At 39.8% G+C, this 13,658-nt stretch overlaps 1 protein-coding gene across 2 annotated transcripts in view; it reads right to left on the bottom strand.

Moving 5' to 3' along the window:
- The window catches only part of gli1 (GLI family zinc finger 1), a 54,111-nt gene that overhangs the window by 4,735 nt on the left and 35,718 nt on the right, over positions 1-13,658 (bottom strand). Inside the window, exons 2-12 of one of the 2 annotated variants that reach the window (XM_072381827.1) lie at positions 9,846-9,955; positions 6,317-6,549; positions 4,767-4,865; positions 4,469-4,667; positions 4,031-4,199; positions 3,784-3,891; positions 3,353-3,496; positions 2,401-2,550; positions 1,749-1,913; positions 528-770; positions 140-437 (exon numbers count right to left, since the gene is read on the bottom strand). In XM_072381827.1, the coding sequence (XP_072237928.1) occupies positions 140-437; positions 528-770; positions 1,749-1,913; positions 2,401-2,550; positions 3,353-3,496; positions 3,784-3,891; positions 4,031-4,199; positions 4,469-4,667; positions 4,767-4,865; positions 6,317-6,549; positions 9,846-9,916 (1,879 nt within the window). In that variant the 5' untranslated portion in view covers positions 9,917-9,955. The remainder of the gene's footprint in view (positions 1-139; positions 438-527; positions 771-1,748; positions 1,914-2,400; positions 2,551-3,352; positions 3,497-3,783; positions 3,892-4,030; positions 4,200-4,468; positions 4,668-4,766; positions 4,866-6,316; positions 6,550-9,845; positions 9,956-13,658) is intronic. The other variant, XM_072381828.1, reaches the window with a different exon arrangement.

Genomic DNA, 13,658 nt, shown 5'->3' with positions numbered 1-13,658 from the left:
TGCAAATTCACAAAGGTTATTATGATTTTTATCTTACTGTGTTAAAACAATCCTTCAAAGAATCTATACATATTTCAGCTCAGCATAAATAATCTATTGTCATGCAACATGTTTTAATCTTATTGATGACAATATGTACCTGGAATGGCAGGAAGCTTGTTGCTTGCACAGCGGCCAGGAGGGGTGGGCCTGCGAATTTGCTTCAGCTTGTCAATCTTCAGGTTCTCTAGCCTCTTCAGAGCCTGTACTGACATCCCCATTGTTCCTGGCTCCCCTCCTCCACCACCTGCAACTCCATCTTCCAATGCTGTGAGATCCTCCAAGCTGCCTGCTGCATTTAGGTTCATTTCCACACCACTGTCATTGTTGTTGGTGCTCCCCAATGGAGAACGCTCACTGCTGCAAGATGACTGGCCGCCGGGGCTCGGCTGGGACTTCTGAAAGATAAACAGAAAGAGACAGAGAGTTGTACTCCATGAAGTACAAATAATTATATGAATTAATACTGTATTGCTCTTTTTACTCACCAGAGCAGTCTCAGGGGCCAGCAGTTTGCAGTCTTCTCTACGTGTCTCCTCTTTCTCCAGAAGAAGTTCAGTGTTTGGGCCGCCAGGTGTCATAGCTGAGCCTGGGGGTCGGGGGCCTGTGTCTCCACGATGCTTTTTGGTGATGTGGGCCTCGGGGCCGTGTACCGTTTTCACGTGTTTACGCAGAGAGCTTGGATCCGTGTATCGTTTAGTGCAACCAGGAATCTTACAAACATAAGGTTTCTGTAAAAGAGAAAAGTCATTTTTAATACACAGAAATCCTCATCCTCCCTGAATGTCAGTTTTACACGTGACAGCATTTGTCATATGACAACATTGATCATTATCATTCAAATGCAAACTACAGGGACGTGACAAAGTTTGAGCACCCTTGCTGAAGATTACTTCTATCTTACTTCTATCTATCAGTCATTAAATTTAAAGTAAGGTTATGTTTTATTTTTACGTTTTTTTTTCTTGTTGAATATTTACTGTCAATCAGCTTCTCTGGTGACCTGTATGATACAATCCACTCATTCATCTCGACTGTGGATTTGCACAAATACATGCTGTGTTGATATTAATACAGTAAGGAACTATCATCTCTTATTATCAATGTGTCGTAAAGAAAACACAACTATTTCCACAGCTCTATGTCTGTATCTGTATTTCTTTAAATAAGTGTTTTTTGGGAATTTGTTAAAATGTTTGTATATCACTGCACCTTAATCTTAAACTATGTATTTACAAATATCTCTTGGAATCTGAATTTCTACAACTCAGTACTGTCGCCTCACAGTGAGAGGGTTCCAGGTTCGATCCCCACCTGGGGCCTTTCTGTGTGGAGTTTGTATGTTCTCCCCATGTATGCGTGGGTTCTCTCCAGGTACTCCGGCTTCCTCCCACCATCCAAAACCATGCATGTTAGGTTAATTGGTGACTCTAAAATTGTCCTTAGGAGTGAGTGTGAGCGTGTATGTGGTTGTTTGTCTCGTTTGTCTCTATGTGGCCCTGTGATGGACTGGCGACCTGTCCAGGGTGTACCATGCCTCTCGCCCGATGACCGCTGGGATAGGCTCCAGCCCCCCCGCGACCCGACCGACAGATTAACCAGGTATAGAAAATGGATGGATGGATGGAAGTCATATGTTACTTTAGAAAAAAAAGGATTGATGCAAAGACAGCTAATTACTTTACTTTCAGTGGTTTATACTTAAGTACCTCATTGGAATGAGTTCGGTTCTGATGTTTAGCCCGGTCTGAAGCATTAGAGAAGGCTTTGTTACAGCCTTCATGTTCACACACATATGGTTTCTCCCCGGTATGGGATCGCAAGTGGGTCTTCAAATTCTCCAGGCGAGAGTAGGCCTTATTACAGCCTTCAAACTACAACAGAAAACATTCACAATAGTTTTACAACAGCCAAATTGCAGGGAAGACAACAACAGAAACAAACAGTGTATGAACCCATTGCTAAAAGGCCTTCTTCGATTAAATAAAACAATGTTTGAACTTCAGTGCATAAAGTGTTGTCATAAGTACTTGGATGGGCGATGCAAGCGAGACATGTCCTATAATATTAGTCCTTCTTCATTGTGTCATTTTGAAGCTAAAATATAGACATTCTTATGCTCATAAAGGGGAAAATAAATTTCTACATCACTGCTGGTGAAAGATATATGCAAAGTATGATCAGTAAACAGGACAGGCTCCTTACGAAGCTAATCCTAACCGCCACGGACTGTGAAGTAGGTTATTTTACACTAGACTTAACTGAAGTAACATTGGTATATTTAACAGATGGCCTTTTTGGTTTGTAATAACTTTAGAGGAAGTGAAAGGAAGAGGAAAAAAAAGACAAACTTTTACTCACAGTGCACTTGTGTGGCTTCTCTCCTGTATGTCTGCGCATGTGGACCACCAGCATGTACTGGGCTTTGAAAGGTCTCTGCTCTCGAGAGCACTCCTGCCAGTGACACACAAACTCCTTCTTCTCTCCGTGGATGTGCTCATTGTTGATATGCTGTACAGTACACAGATGAAAACAAAATAAGTCAGTGGGAGGTACATGGATGGCTCTTTAAAAAGTCCTCACCACTTGTACAGGTAGAATATGTTTTATTTATTTTGGATCCATTCATGGACAGTTTGTTTGTTCAACGTTCCTACTTCTTATTTGTGGTCAATCTGGAGTCATTATGTATCTATATGAATTAAACTATATCAATAAATCTATATTTACTTTGGATATGGACTAAAATGGCAGTCCACAGCTGGCTGGGTTTACTCCATAGTAAGTCTGCTCACTGATGCAAACGTCCACATATGCAGCTTCTCTGGAAAATGTCTTGAAACGTTCATCGTACTCTTGTGGGAAAAGTTTTACTGGATATTTTTCTCACTGCATCTTATGAACAGTTTTGAGTCTCATTGTTTATTCAAGTAATTGTTTGTCTTGTTGATGTCTTAGTTTAGATATTACATGTGTCATGAGTCATTTAGCATCTCCTAATGTCTCACATATGTCTTTTTGAGTCTTACATGGTCTATATCATATATTTTCGTTATTACTCTACCACCACATCTGCTTCTCACTTTATGTGTCTTTCTGGGATAAGATAAGATAAGAGCCCCCCCCCCCCCCCGACTCATTCAACCCTTTTGCCTAACATCGCTTTGCCAGTTTACTATTCTGTCGATGGATACACCACATATACTTCACTGACATGGTTTCAAATAGAACATGAAAATCTAACTTTGGATGAAAATGGCCTTATTTGGCTAATCTGTGTGTGCTAACACCCTGAAGACAATAAATGTCTTACATGAACTAGCTGGTCTTGTGTGTCAAATTCTTTGTTACAGCTCTCCCAGTGACAGTTGGTCTCGTAGATGGCCTCTGGTTCAGGCTTCCCGTCCTCCTTGTCCAAGTCATCTCTGCCATCCAGAAGGCCCAGCAGAGGGTCCTGCTGAGACATATTTGTAGAACATAAATTTAACTCAGCTTGAGTTGATTCAGTACATTTATCTTATCTAGTTGCATATTTACCTTGTTTCACATTTAAATTTCATTCACAGGTGGTATGATGAAAATTACTCACCACATATAGCTTCATAAACACTGTAATGTGCAGTTTGATCTTGAGTATGACTTTAACTTGTTCTTGAATCCTCGACACACGCAAATTCTTTTATATTCCTGTAAGTGTATTTGACCTCAATAAATATGACTATTACTGTTAGGGAGTCACTGTACCTGAGTGCCAGTTGAAGATGGACTGGCGACATCTCCCTCTGACCTCTCCTCCAGGCTCTTGATATTCATGCCGTCTATCACACCTCCCAGCCCTGGTTCTGTCTTCAACTGCAAGAAAATACATAAATAATATCACTCTCACCTGTCTTCTGTATTGACACGGTTTCTCTTAATTTTCTTTGTCTGCCTGCAACCGTCCATGCTTTCGAGTTAGAAGGTGTTGTGGTGTGAGTTTGAGTTATCTTACGTGTCCGTGCTTGGGCGGTGCGTGGAGTCGAGGATTGTGCGGAGGTAAACGGGAGGCCTGGCAGGGACCTGGCGTGTGGCCGACCAGAGGTGTCCCCCCGCTTCCTCCATATATGGACCCTTGTTGTCTGGACTGGCAGTTTATATTGTTTGAATAACCCAGCGATGGACTGTGGAGTGAAAGAAGAAATGTAACAACTCTAATAAATGTATATACATACATATCTTAACTTTTTTGTTGAATAATTCTACCCCCTATTGAGTGGTAATATAGCTAAATGACAGGAGAGGATTTATGAATATGGCAATTAAAAAACAGCGAACGTGCTCTGATTACTTTCTGTACAATTAAAAATCACTACGTCTACTTGCTTGGCTATAGAGATTAATATTCCTGCTGTATGTTTGAGCAAGAATGTAGGATTGAGGGACATGATACCTCATGGCGCTCACAGAGAGATGACCATAGGAGCTGGCACCGTTAGGGTTGCAGCGAGAGTTGACAAAGGCCACCAGGGAGTTGGGTGAGGTCCGGATGACTGTCTGCAGGTCTACACTGGCGTCAGAGAGAGGTGAGATGGACAGAGCTCTCTTTTTACTCAGCTTTAGCATGGAGCGAGGTGTGGAAAACCTCGAACCTAAAGGGGACAGAAAATGATGCAAGAGAAAATTAATTTCATGATGTATAACGTCTTTGTGAAAAGACTGATTGAAATTCAAACTGTGTGTCTTCTTACCATCACCTGACCCAATCTGATCAGAGCTAGGCTGAACCTGGCAAAAGTTATGATGCGATGACATCATGTTCTGATTACAGTAGGGGGTGCCATTGCCACCTGCAGGATATTACAGACAGAAAGAGGCTCTGAAACACACAACTGCATACGTCTACATTTAATTCTTCACAGAAGGGAACTTTAGTGGGTTAGAAAAGACCTCATGGACATCTTTATCTTAGATTTTTTTAAATAAAACAAATTTGTGAAAAAAGCCACAAGGGCATTGTCACCAGCAGTGTATTTGACAGTGTGAACAAATGACTGTCTAAGTCACATTATATTATCATGTTTATTATTACAGTCACATGAAAAAAAGAAGCACATCATCTTTCAGTTCTAAGGTTTTACATATCAGGACACAATTAAGAAATATATAATCTGGTCCTTACCAGGTCTAAAATTACATAAATATAACCTCCAATAAACACATGACAGAAGCATGGCAGAAGCAGTGTGTTAAAATTAAATACATACCCAAGATTCAATAGCTTACACCACCTTGATCAGCGAACTTAACTTGAAACAATAATTTTCTGTAAGATATTACCAGTGTCTCACATTGTTGTGGAATGTAAATTTTAATTTTATTTTCACTCTTCTCTAAATTATTGTTTTAGATTGGTGGGCAGCAACAACTGCTTCTCTAAGATCATTTCTGATGTCTGTCCTCCCTGACATTGAGTTACCACAGAAATGAATGTTCCCGACCATCAAACTGCAAACCTGCAGCATCTGACACCCACTTCATTTTATTTAATTTCAAACCTTTATTTAAGCCTTGTCCAACAACATAGGAAAAAAAATATATACAGGCAAAACAAAGATTAAGGCAAAAGTAAAACATTAAGAGACAATACTCCTTAAAAACAGGTGCACACTGAAGTAAGGTGGTTTAAGAGCAAAGTCTTAAAATGTCCAGGAGTAGTGTCACTCATGAGTATGTTTTGAAGATGGTTCCATGTGGTTAGTGCACAAAAAAACAATGTAACAATGTAATTCCTTTCGAAGAGATTTGGGGAGGGTGAACTTAGTTTTCAAACACTGCTTATGCATTTTGGCTTTATTTTTTGTTTAATAAATATCGACACAATCTAATAAATTGTGTTCTTGTTCATGTGAGATTTTACTTGTACCAGACAAGTACCAGATTATTTTCAGTTTTTTTTTATTTATTAGACATAAAATCTTGGAATAGACAGGGGGTGTGCTTTCTTTTTCACATAACTGTATATTAAATATAACATATATGATATTTTAACAATGACTAAAATTCTCTATTTTATTTGTCTACTGTATTTTATCACTAACTTAACTTAAGTCAACAAAGAAACTTTTATGCTGGAAAAGTAACAGGGATATGTCTCATTAGTAGAACCGACCAACTACTAACTTCTGATCATTCCTTTTTTGGCAATTTGTGAAGTTTCAGTTTGAGCCTCTCAGGTGTCCTTAAATCCCAATCAATAGCAGCTGTGAGATTAGGGGATGTAAAAGATACTCTGACTCACCCTCTGTGGGAGGCATGCCCCTGTGGACCATCATACTATGTGGTGGAGGGGCCTGAGTGGGCCTCATATACTGATCCAAGCAGTGGCCGTTCCCCTGCCCTGGTCCTGATCCATGAGTCATGCTGGGAGTCATGGGATTGTACATGGTGTGGCAGTCCTGGGGAGGGCCATCGAGGAGCGGGGCCCGCATTGAAGACACATCGCTGTAGGGTGACTGGTCTGATGGGATAAGGCTGAAAATACCAGAGAAAAACAGACATGAGGAATTATGAGACGTTAAGATCACCTGAAAATGGGCACTACAAAAAGAAAGGACGGCCACTGTAAAAATTCAATATGATGGATGATTTTTTTTTGTTAAAAAATTACCACTCAGCTACACCTGAAACCATTAGATCTTTAAACTGTGGCAAAAGCTGCAATGACAGCACATATTGGTGTTACAAGTCACTCAGAGGCAGAAAGCATCACAAGAAGCAAATGTAAGTGAGGCCCAAATGTGTCTCAAATGATTATACCTTATATCTGATATAACCTTATGATTAAGGTTTGTAGGTTCAAATAAGACTATTTAAATGTTGAATGAAAATGATAAAACAAATATTAAATATTCCAAAAGAAAACTATGGAATATTTTTTCATTTTCAAATAATGATAAGAAAAGATGAATCCAAATGTAAAGCTTAACGAAATTTCACTTGATTAAGGTAAAGTGCTAATAAAAACCCTTATTGAAGCAGTGTGGGCCTGGAAAAACACTGATCTCTCCTCTCATCTGTTGTGATGTCTCCATCCCACCACTAGATGGTGCATCACCATTATCTTGGTCAAAACTATGGAAAGTTACTCATCTGGGTTTTCCCCTACCAAACAAGAAATATGAAGCTTGGAACTTTCCAGTCTTCTCATGAATTTTAATGGATGCTCTGATGCTTCTTCCGCCTAGCTCCAAATCTGTCTCTTTGCCCCTCTTGCTCCTCTTCTGGATTGAACAGACATCATCTGTCCACTTTCTCCAAAATTGTCCCTTTCAGTTCTTTGATTCTTTCACCCCGACGTTTATTCCACAGAGGAGCTTAATCTGTCCTCTCTAATCCTCTATGCTGCCCTCCCATTTACCTCCCTCCCATTCTCTCTCCTCTCTTCTACCATTCACCCCTTTCTGTTCTCCCTCTCTCTCCTCTCTGTCTGTTTCCTATCTCCTCTTATCCCCCCGTCTTGCTTCTCTGTCCAGCCCAGCCACCTTTCTCTCCAACTCTCCCTGCTTCTCCCTCATTCTGGGTAACCTGAGTGGGGCCCGAGGCAGTCATGCAGAGCGCAGCAGGGCCTGGTCAGCCTGTAATTAGCAGCTGTCAGAGAGAGGCCGAGTCCACCCGCAACCTGGGTGGCATGAGGAAGGGAGGGAGGGAGGGTGGACGAATGAGGAGTGATGGGCTGAACTAGCAGTGTGTCCACAACAATTGCACGCAGACCTGGGCTTCTGCATCCTCAGAATATCACTGATTAGAATATAATCAGTTTCAGAGTCTCTTGGATAAGATTCTGGTTTTTAAAGCGGAGCTGCTCTGTATGTACTTTCTGGTTGTTTATAAATAAAAAAAGAATGGCAAAAAGAGCAAGATGACAAGATCTCTCTGTTTTTGCTCACTTGTGGCAAGATCAGGGAAACAACCAAAATTAAGGAAAAGTATGCTTTGGTTTGGTTTGCTGCATTTTTGAGGGTGACATGAGAAAAATGATGCCCTTCTGAACATAAAGAAAAAAGATGAATGATCAGAAAAAAAAGAGATGCGCCCACCAATACCTCCAAACCTTACTTAAACCTTATTTACACGGTTCCTGAGAATAAAAACAAGTTAAATTACAAAATGCAAAGTTGAAGGTTGGCTTCAAGTTTTCTGCCCTTTTATTTGTTTTAGACTAACCAGAAACTTACTCAATTTATTATTTCTTTTAATCAATCTATACACAAAATTTCATATTGACGAGGCAAAATTAAGCTTTTTGAGTGTTTTGCAAATTTATTAAAAAAGAAAAGCAGAAATATCCAGAATTCAAAATTTTGGCACAATCTTGCCTCTACAGCTTAACTGGAGCCCACCTAACAGGATTCCCAGGAGATGATAAGGAATGACACACACCTGTATGCATAAGGTGTTATAGTTGATGGTATATGTCAGAGGGAAAACCGAGCCGTGACATCAAGAGAACTGTGAAACCAGGATGTGTCAAGGCAAATATCTGGGTAAGGATACACTAAACAGTTTGCAGTATTTTAGCTGCCCAAAATCACAGCTACTTCCATCATTCTAAGTTGGAAAAGTTTGGAAGCAGCAGGTCTCAGTCAAACTTGGTAATCAGGGACAAAACCTTTGGACAGGAAACCACAAATCTTTTTTTATGAATGGCATCCATAGCTTATTAGTGGAGAGGGAACTGTTAGTGTAGCACTCTACAAACTAGGCTTTGAAGATAGAGAGCTCAAACAGAGATTGTTCTCACTAAAAGCCATACAACAGTCTGGGGGCTCATCAAAAGACACCTGAATCACTCTCAGGCGATGAGTAACAAAATCCTCAGATCCAAAGAAACAAAAACTGCCGAAACCACAATTCCCAACAATACATTGAGCATCACTTCTTTAAATCAAACATGGTGATTTTTCATGGTGATGGCAGTATCATTCTGTGGGGATTAAGGAAAGACAGCATATGAAAAATATGGAGCAATCCTGAGTGAAACCTTTTTCAAGAGAGCTCATGAGCTTGTGCCCGGGCAACTTTCAACATGATAAAAACTTGAAGTATACCACCAAAAAAGCACAGGAGAAGCTTCATGAAAACTCTGTGAAAGACCCAGACAGAGTTTATACCTGAATCCATAAGGTCTAAAGCATCTCTGAAAGGGGTTAAAAATGGCTGTGCATGAGAAGAATGGAAGAAACTTTCAAAAGAAAGGTGTTGAGCTTGAAGCATCATTCTAAAAAAGACTTGAAGTTGAAAGACTTGAAAACTGAACACCAAGTTCTGAACAATAGTGTAAATCGTAAATTATGTAAATCGGAGAATTGAGTCTTTCATTTTAATCAAAAAACTATTTGTCATTGTGCAGATTTATGAGCAGATTGATGATTTGAAAAAAAATTAGACTGACTGGGGAAGAATAAAATGTAAATAAATTGAAATGGTTTGAAAACTTTCCATGAGTGCCGTCATTATACCATTCCCAAAATCTTAATCTAGACTGCTTTAACCTCATATCTGGTAATGAAGCTGTGGAGGGGAGATGATGCACGGAAGTTCTCAGCAGATAAATAAATAACTACTGATAAATGAACCACGTAGATTTATTTTTCCTAAAAACAGATTGTGTGGCGAAGACATGTTGGCCTGTTGACCTGTCTTCGTGTTATTTATATACTGCATTGTAGAATATAAAGTAAGGTTTAAACTGAAGCTGCAGGTAAACATTTTTGCTGAAAATTAAAGACCACGACTGAGCACAAAGAGCATGTTAACTGCTGTCTTACCCTCTGGGGGGCTGGCTGGGTGAGGTCTCATAGTAATACAGCCCCTGATGTGGCTGCATGTCCACTGGCATCGGAGCTCCGGGACCTACTGCGCCCCTTACAGCCTGGACCTGGCACAGAGAGACAAGGACCAGGTAAAACCAAACAAAGCCAACCCAAGCAAACAAAACTAAACTTTACCAGAAAGAAAAGCCAAATACATGCAAACAATAGTGGTTGGAGAAAAAAAAGAAAGAAAAAATACGTAGGACGTTAATAACAGACCAAACCAAACCAAGAAAAACAGACGAAGAGCAAAATAAACTCTGAGAAGCTTGAGTCATACTTATTTTAAACAGTATCAGTTCAAAATACTAAATCCATCACTAATGTAAAAGTAGAAAAAAGGGTTAGAAATTAAATTCTATTAAATGTTTTTTAAAAAAAAGCTTTAAAAGTATAAATAATATGAAAAGAGAAAATCAAGCAGAGCACAATTTAACACTATAATGTCAAAGCATTTCATATGCATTTCATATGCAGAGGTTTCACTTTTGGTTTTACAGCAAGAAAAACGTATCTTGTTAAGATACTTTCAATAGTGTGCTTAGGAAGAGATTTAAAAAGACAATAAGGATTCTAGAGAGGGCAACAATATACTTTCTGCTCTAAGATAAAATGTGTTGGCTTTTGGCTTCGTAAATCACAAACAGGAGTTAATCTTTTCAGGCCGCTTAACACAGAATGAATCTGTATGTGATGACTCAAAAGTTACTTTTAAAAAGCTGTTTTCTTAAAGTGAATCATAAAATTCGAAGAAGCAGCAGAAGTGACTGTACAGGTCAAAGAAATTTTTAATGGCATTTCATGTGGTGATGCTGATGTACTCTAATACAGTTGTGCATATTAACATTATATAACATTTAGTGGCTTCTTCTATAATATTGCTACGCTTAACAGTTTTGCACCTCTAACAATGCTCTCAGACAGATGTGTATCTTTGATCAGTGATCAGCAATCTCATAGAGGAAAATCTAGGTTTTGCCTTAAAGCTGAAAAGACTAAAGTTGAGGGATGCTAGCAACACAGACAAAAATGACAGCGAAACAAAGCAGCCTTTTGTGCGAAAACTCATTTTGAGAGGGTATCTGTCAGCAGAATTGTATGTGTAAGGTAATTCCAGCAGAGAGATTTTGTGAACAAGCACCTGCTCATTATATAAAACCACATCAGTGCAGGAACTAATAGCTGAGACTGTGGGTTTTTAGGTGTTTAGAAAGGTAATTAACCCCCGCCCCCTCCAACACAAACTAATGTTATTTGTGTTCATATCTTTAACTATCTAATTCAAATATGCTTGTGTATGCTTATCTTTTTTTTTAATCTATGTTGCTATATCTACATTCTGATTAGATAACATTAAAAGTCTGACATTATTGTCGTGCGTGGGGAAAACAAAATATCACTTTGCTTCAGTTTATGTGACAAGTGTTCAGACCTAAACTGGGACAGCTTCTGTCTGCTGCAGATGAAAGCTCTATGGTTTCTGTGTTACGGGTTCCCAGGCCTGTTATGTGGTAGCACAAGTGTTAAAAGGGCAGCAGGGACCTATTTAAGCCCACAAGCCACCAAAGGGGGGATGTGGTGCGACAGTTAGCAAGTGGCTAAATTATGTGGGCGGTCCAGGACTGACTGCACATATTCAGCACAGGCCTTGGATGTGTGTGTGTGATAATTAGCCGGAAGTGCTAAATAGAGATCTTGCCGAGTACCTCAGCTGTCCAAAACTAATAAATACCAAGAAGGGGGACCCCCAGACAGCCAGATATGCACATACGTACACACACACGTGCACATTAACTGTCACACCTGTCAGTAGTGACAGAGGGTAGCATAATGATCCAGTGGCCAGCAAGCTTACAGGGACAGTGCAGTGAATCAGTTTATACTGTGTAAGCCCAGTGGCAGGTGATTGAGAAGAGCTCTGGACCAGTGTGTTTGCACTAGCAAATATGTATGTTTTGTGTGTGTGTGTGTGTGTGCGTGTGTGTGTGTGTGCATGCACATGATAAACAGTTGTGGATCACAGGTTAAAAATGCATAATGTATGAGCCCACGTGCACATAAGCAAACTGGAATAAAAAAAAAAGTTTCCTAGTGTTTCCCCTGGGAGGGAGGCAGCAAGTATGAGAGTGTTACTGTTGTAGCTCCATGTCCACACGAAACTTGTGTTATTAATTTCCAGGGTGCATAGCTAACTCTTGTGTAGAAAAACGTAAACAGAAAAACGTTTACATAATCGGGGCAACACTGTCTCCTCAGATTTTTATTTCTGTGTGTCTTGGTGGTCACATAGTTAAAGAGCAACACAACCTGTAGCCTGAGTAAAAAATTAACAATGTGTAGTGAGAAAAGTAGGATTTATTGCAACACCTAGTGATACATAACAGAATAATATACATGCATTTATACTGTATGTGAGCATGCATGTTTGAAGATATGGATTTACTATATGTAATCAAGCATGAACGGGTGAATGATTTCATAAACAGTGTTGACACAGGTGTTGTGCTATTTTAGATAGAAACTCTGAGGGAGTTTGCTCCCTGGTGTAATTTTGTGGTGCTGGGTCTGAGAGTGATGGGGCAGCAGCATATTAAAAACCCCAAGGCCATAAATCAAACGAGTGACCAAACAAGTCTGCAGTGCTGTGGCACATCAAGCTGGGCAGCAACCAAGGAGCTGAGGATGAGGACAGGACGTCCAGCCACCTTCTCTACCCAAAACCACCCCATTCAAACACTCCGCTAACCCAGCAACATCCCAAGTGCGAAAAAAAAGGACACACGATCCTCTACATCATCATACATCAGAGAACAAAATAGGAACTACTGAGAGCATGAATATAGCATTAAGGGAAACAGTAATACTTAATTAATGCTAGAAACTGCACTTTATTTTTACTCTTTTCTCTTACTTTTAGATGAGCTAACTTAAATTGCTTGATATTTTGAGCTACCCAACTGTGGTATGATCTAATGAATTTCCACTACATTGTACCTATGCACTAACCAAACCATCACAGCTTGCCACTAACACATTAAATATGGTTTTGAATTCTAAAGGGGCTATTACTCATTCACTGTCAGAAACCGAGCCACCGCATTGTAAAAATCTCTAATTCAGAAGGAGAAACTGACCGCAACAGAGGATTTGGGTGCTGGTCCTCTGTTAAGGGAATCAAACATTTACAGATGCAGGATTTAAAACCACACCCTGAGTCCCTTTTGAAATGAGAAATAAAGAGAGAGAGATAATCTTACAGATTGTCATTTGACTTAATAAGCAATAAAACACACTTTTACTCTAATGAGTCAACAATAAGGTTTTGCTGTTACATAATTATTTGTTTTGTAGGGATGTAACACTACATGTATTCATCCCCAGCAGTCCAGTGCTTTCCATGCCAAATGGCTGACTACTCACTGAAGACCAGCCACAAATGTTTTTTTATATGCAGTCATAAAATACTAATTTTATGACCGCTGGACCCCAGTTCAAAATTTTTCCAAACAGTGTGAGCATGATGACAGAGATCTGTATCAGTTGCACCCACAGGCTTTAAATGAATGTGTTTGCACTCAGCTTTGGGATTGTGTCCTGTTGAGAGTGGCGAGTCGTCTTCAGCGTGCCAGTGGTGACGGTTGTGCTGTTAACGCCTGCTGCAGTAAATGTATCATGTCACTCGGTAAGCGAATTCATGCACAAACACATCGTGTTGTGCTGCTATGTCTGGAATAATCTTAGCTGATCACGCAGCACAAAATGCCTGCG

The sequence above is a fragment of the Leuresthes tenuis genome, unplaced genomic scaffold, assembly GCF_036924035.1.
Source record: "Leuresthes tenuis unplaced genomic scaffold, fLeuTen1.0.hap1 SCAF_3, whole genome shotgun sequence".
NCBI lineage: Eukaryota > Metazoa > Chordata > Actinopteri > Atheriniformes > Atherinopsidae > Leuresthes > Leuresthes tenuis.
This window is presented reverse-complemented; position numbering and strand designations above follow the sequence as displayed.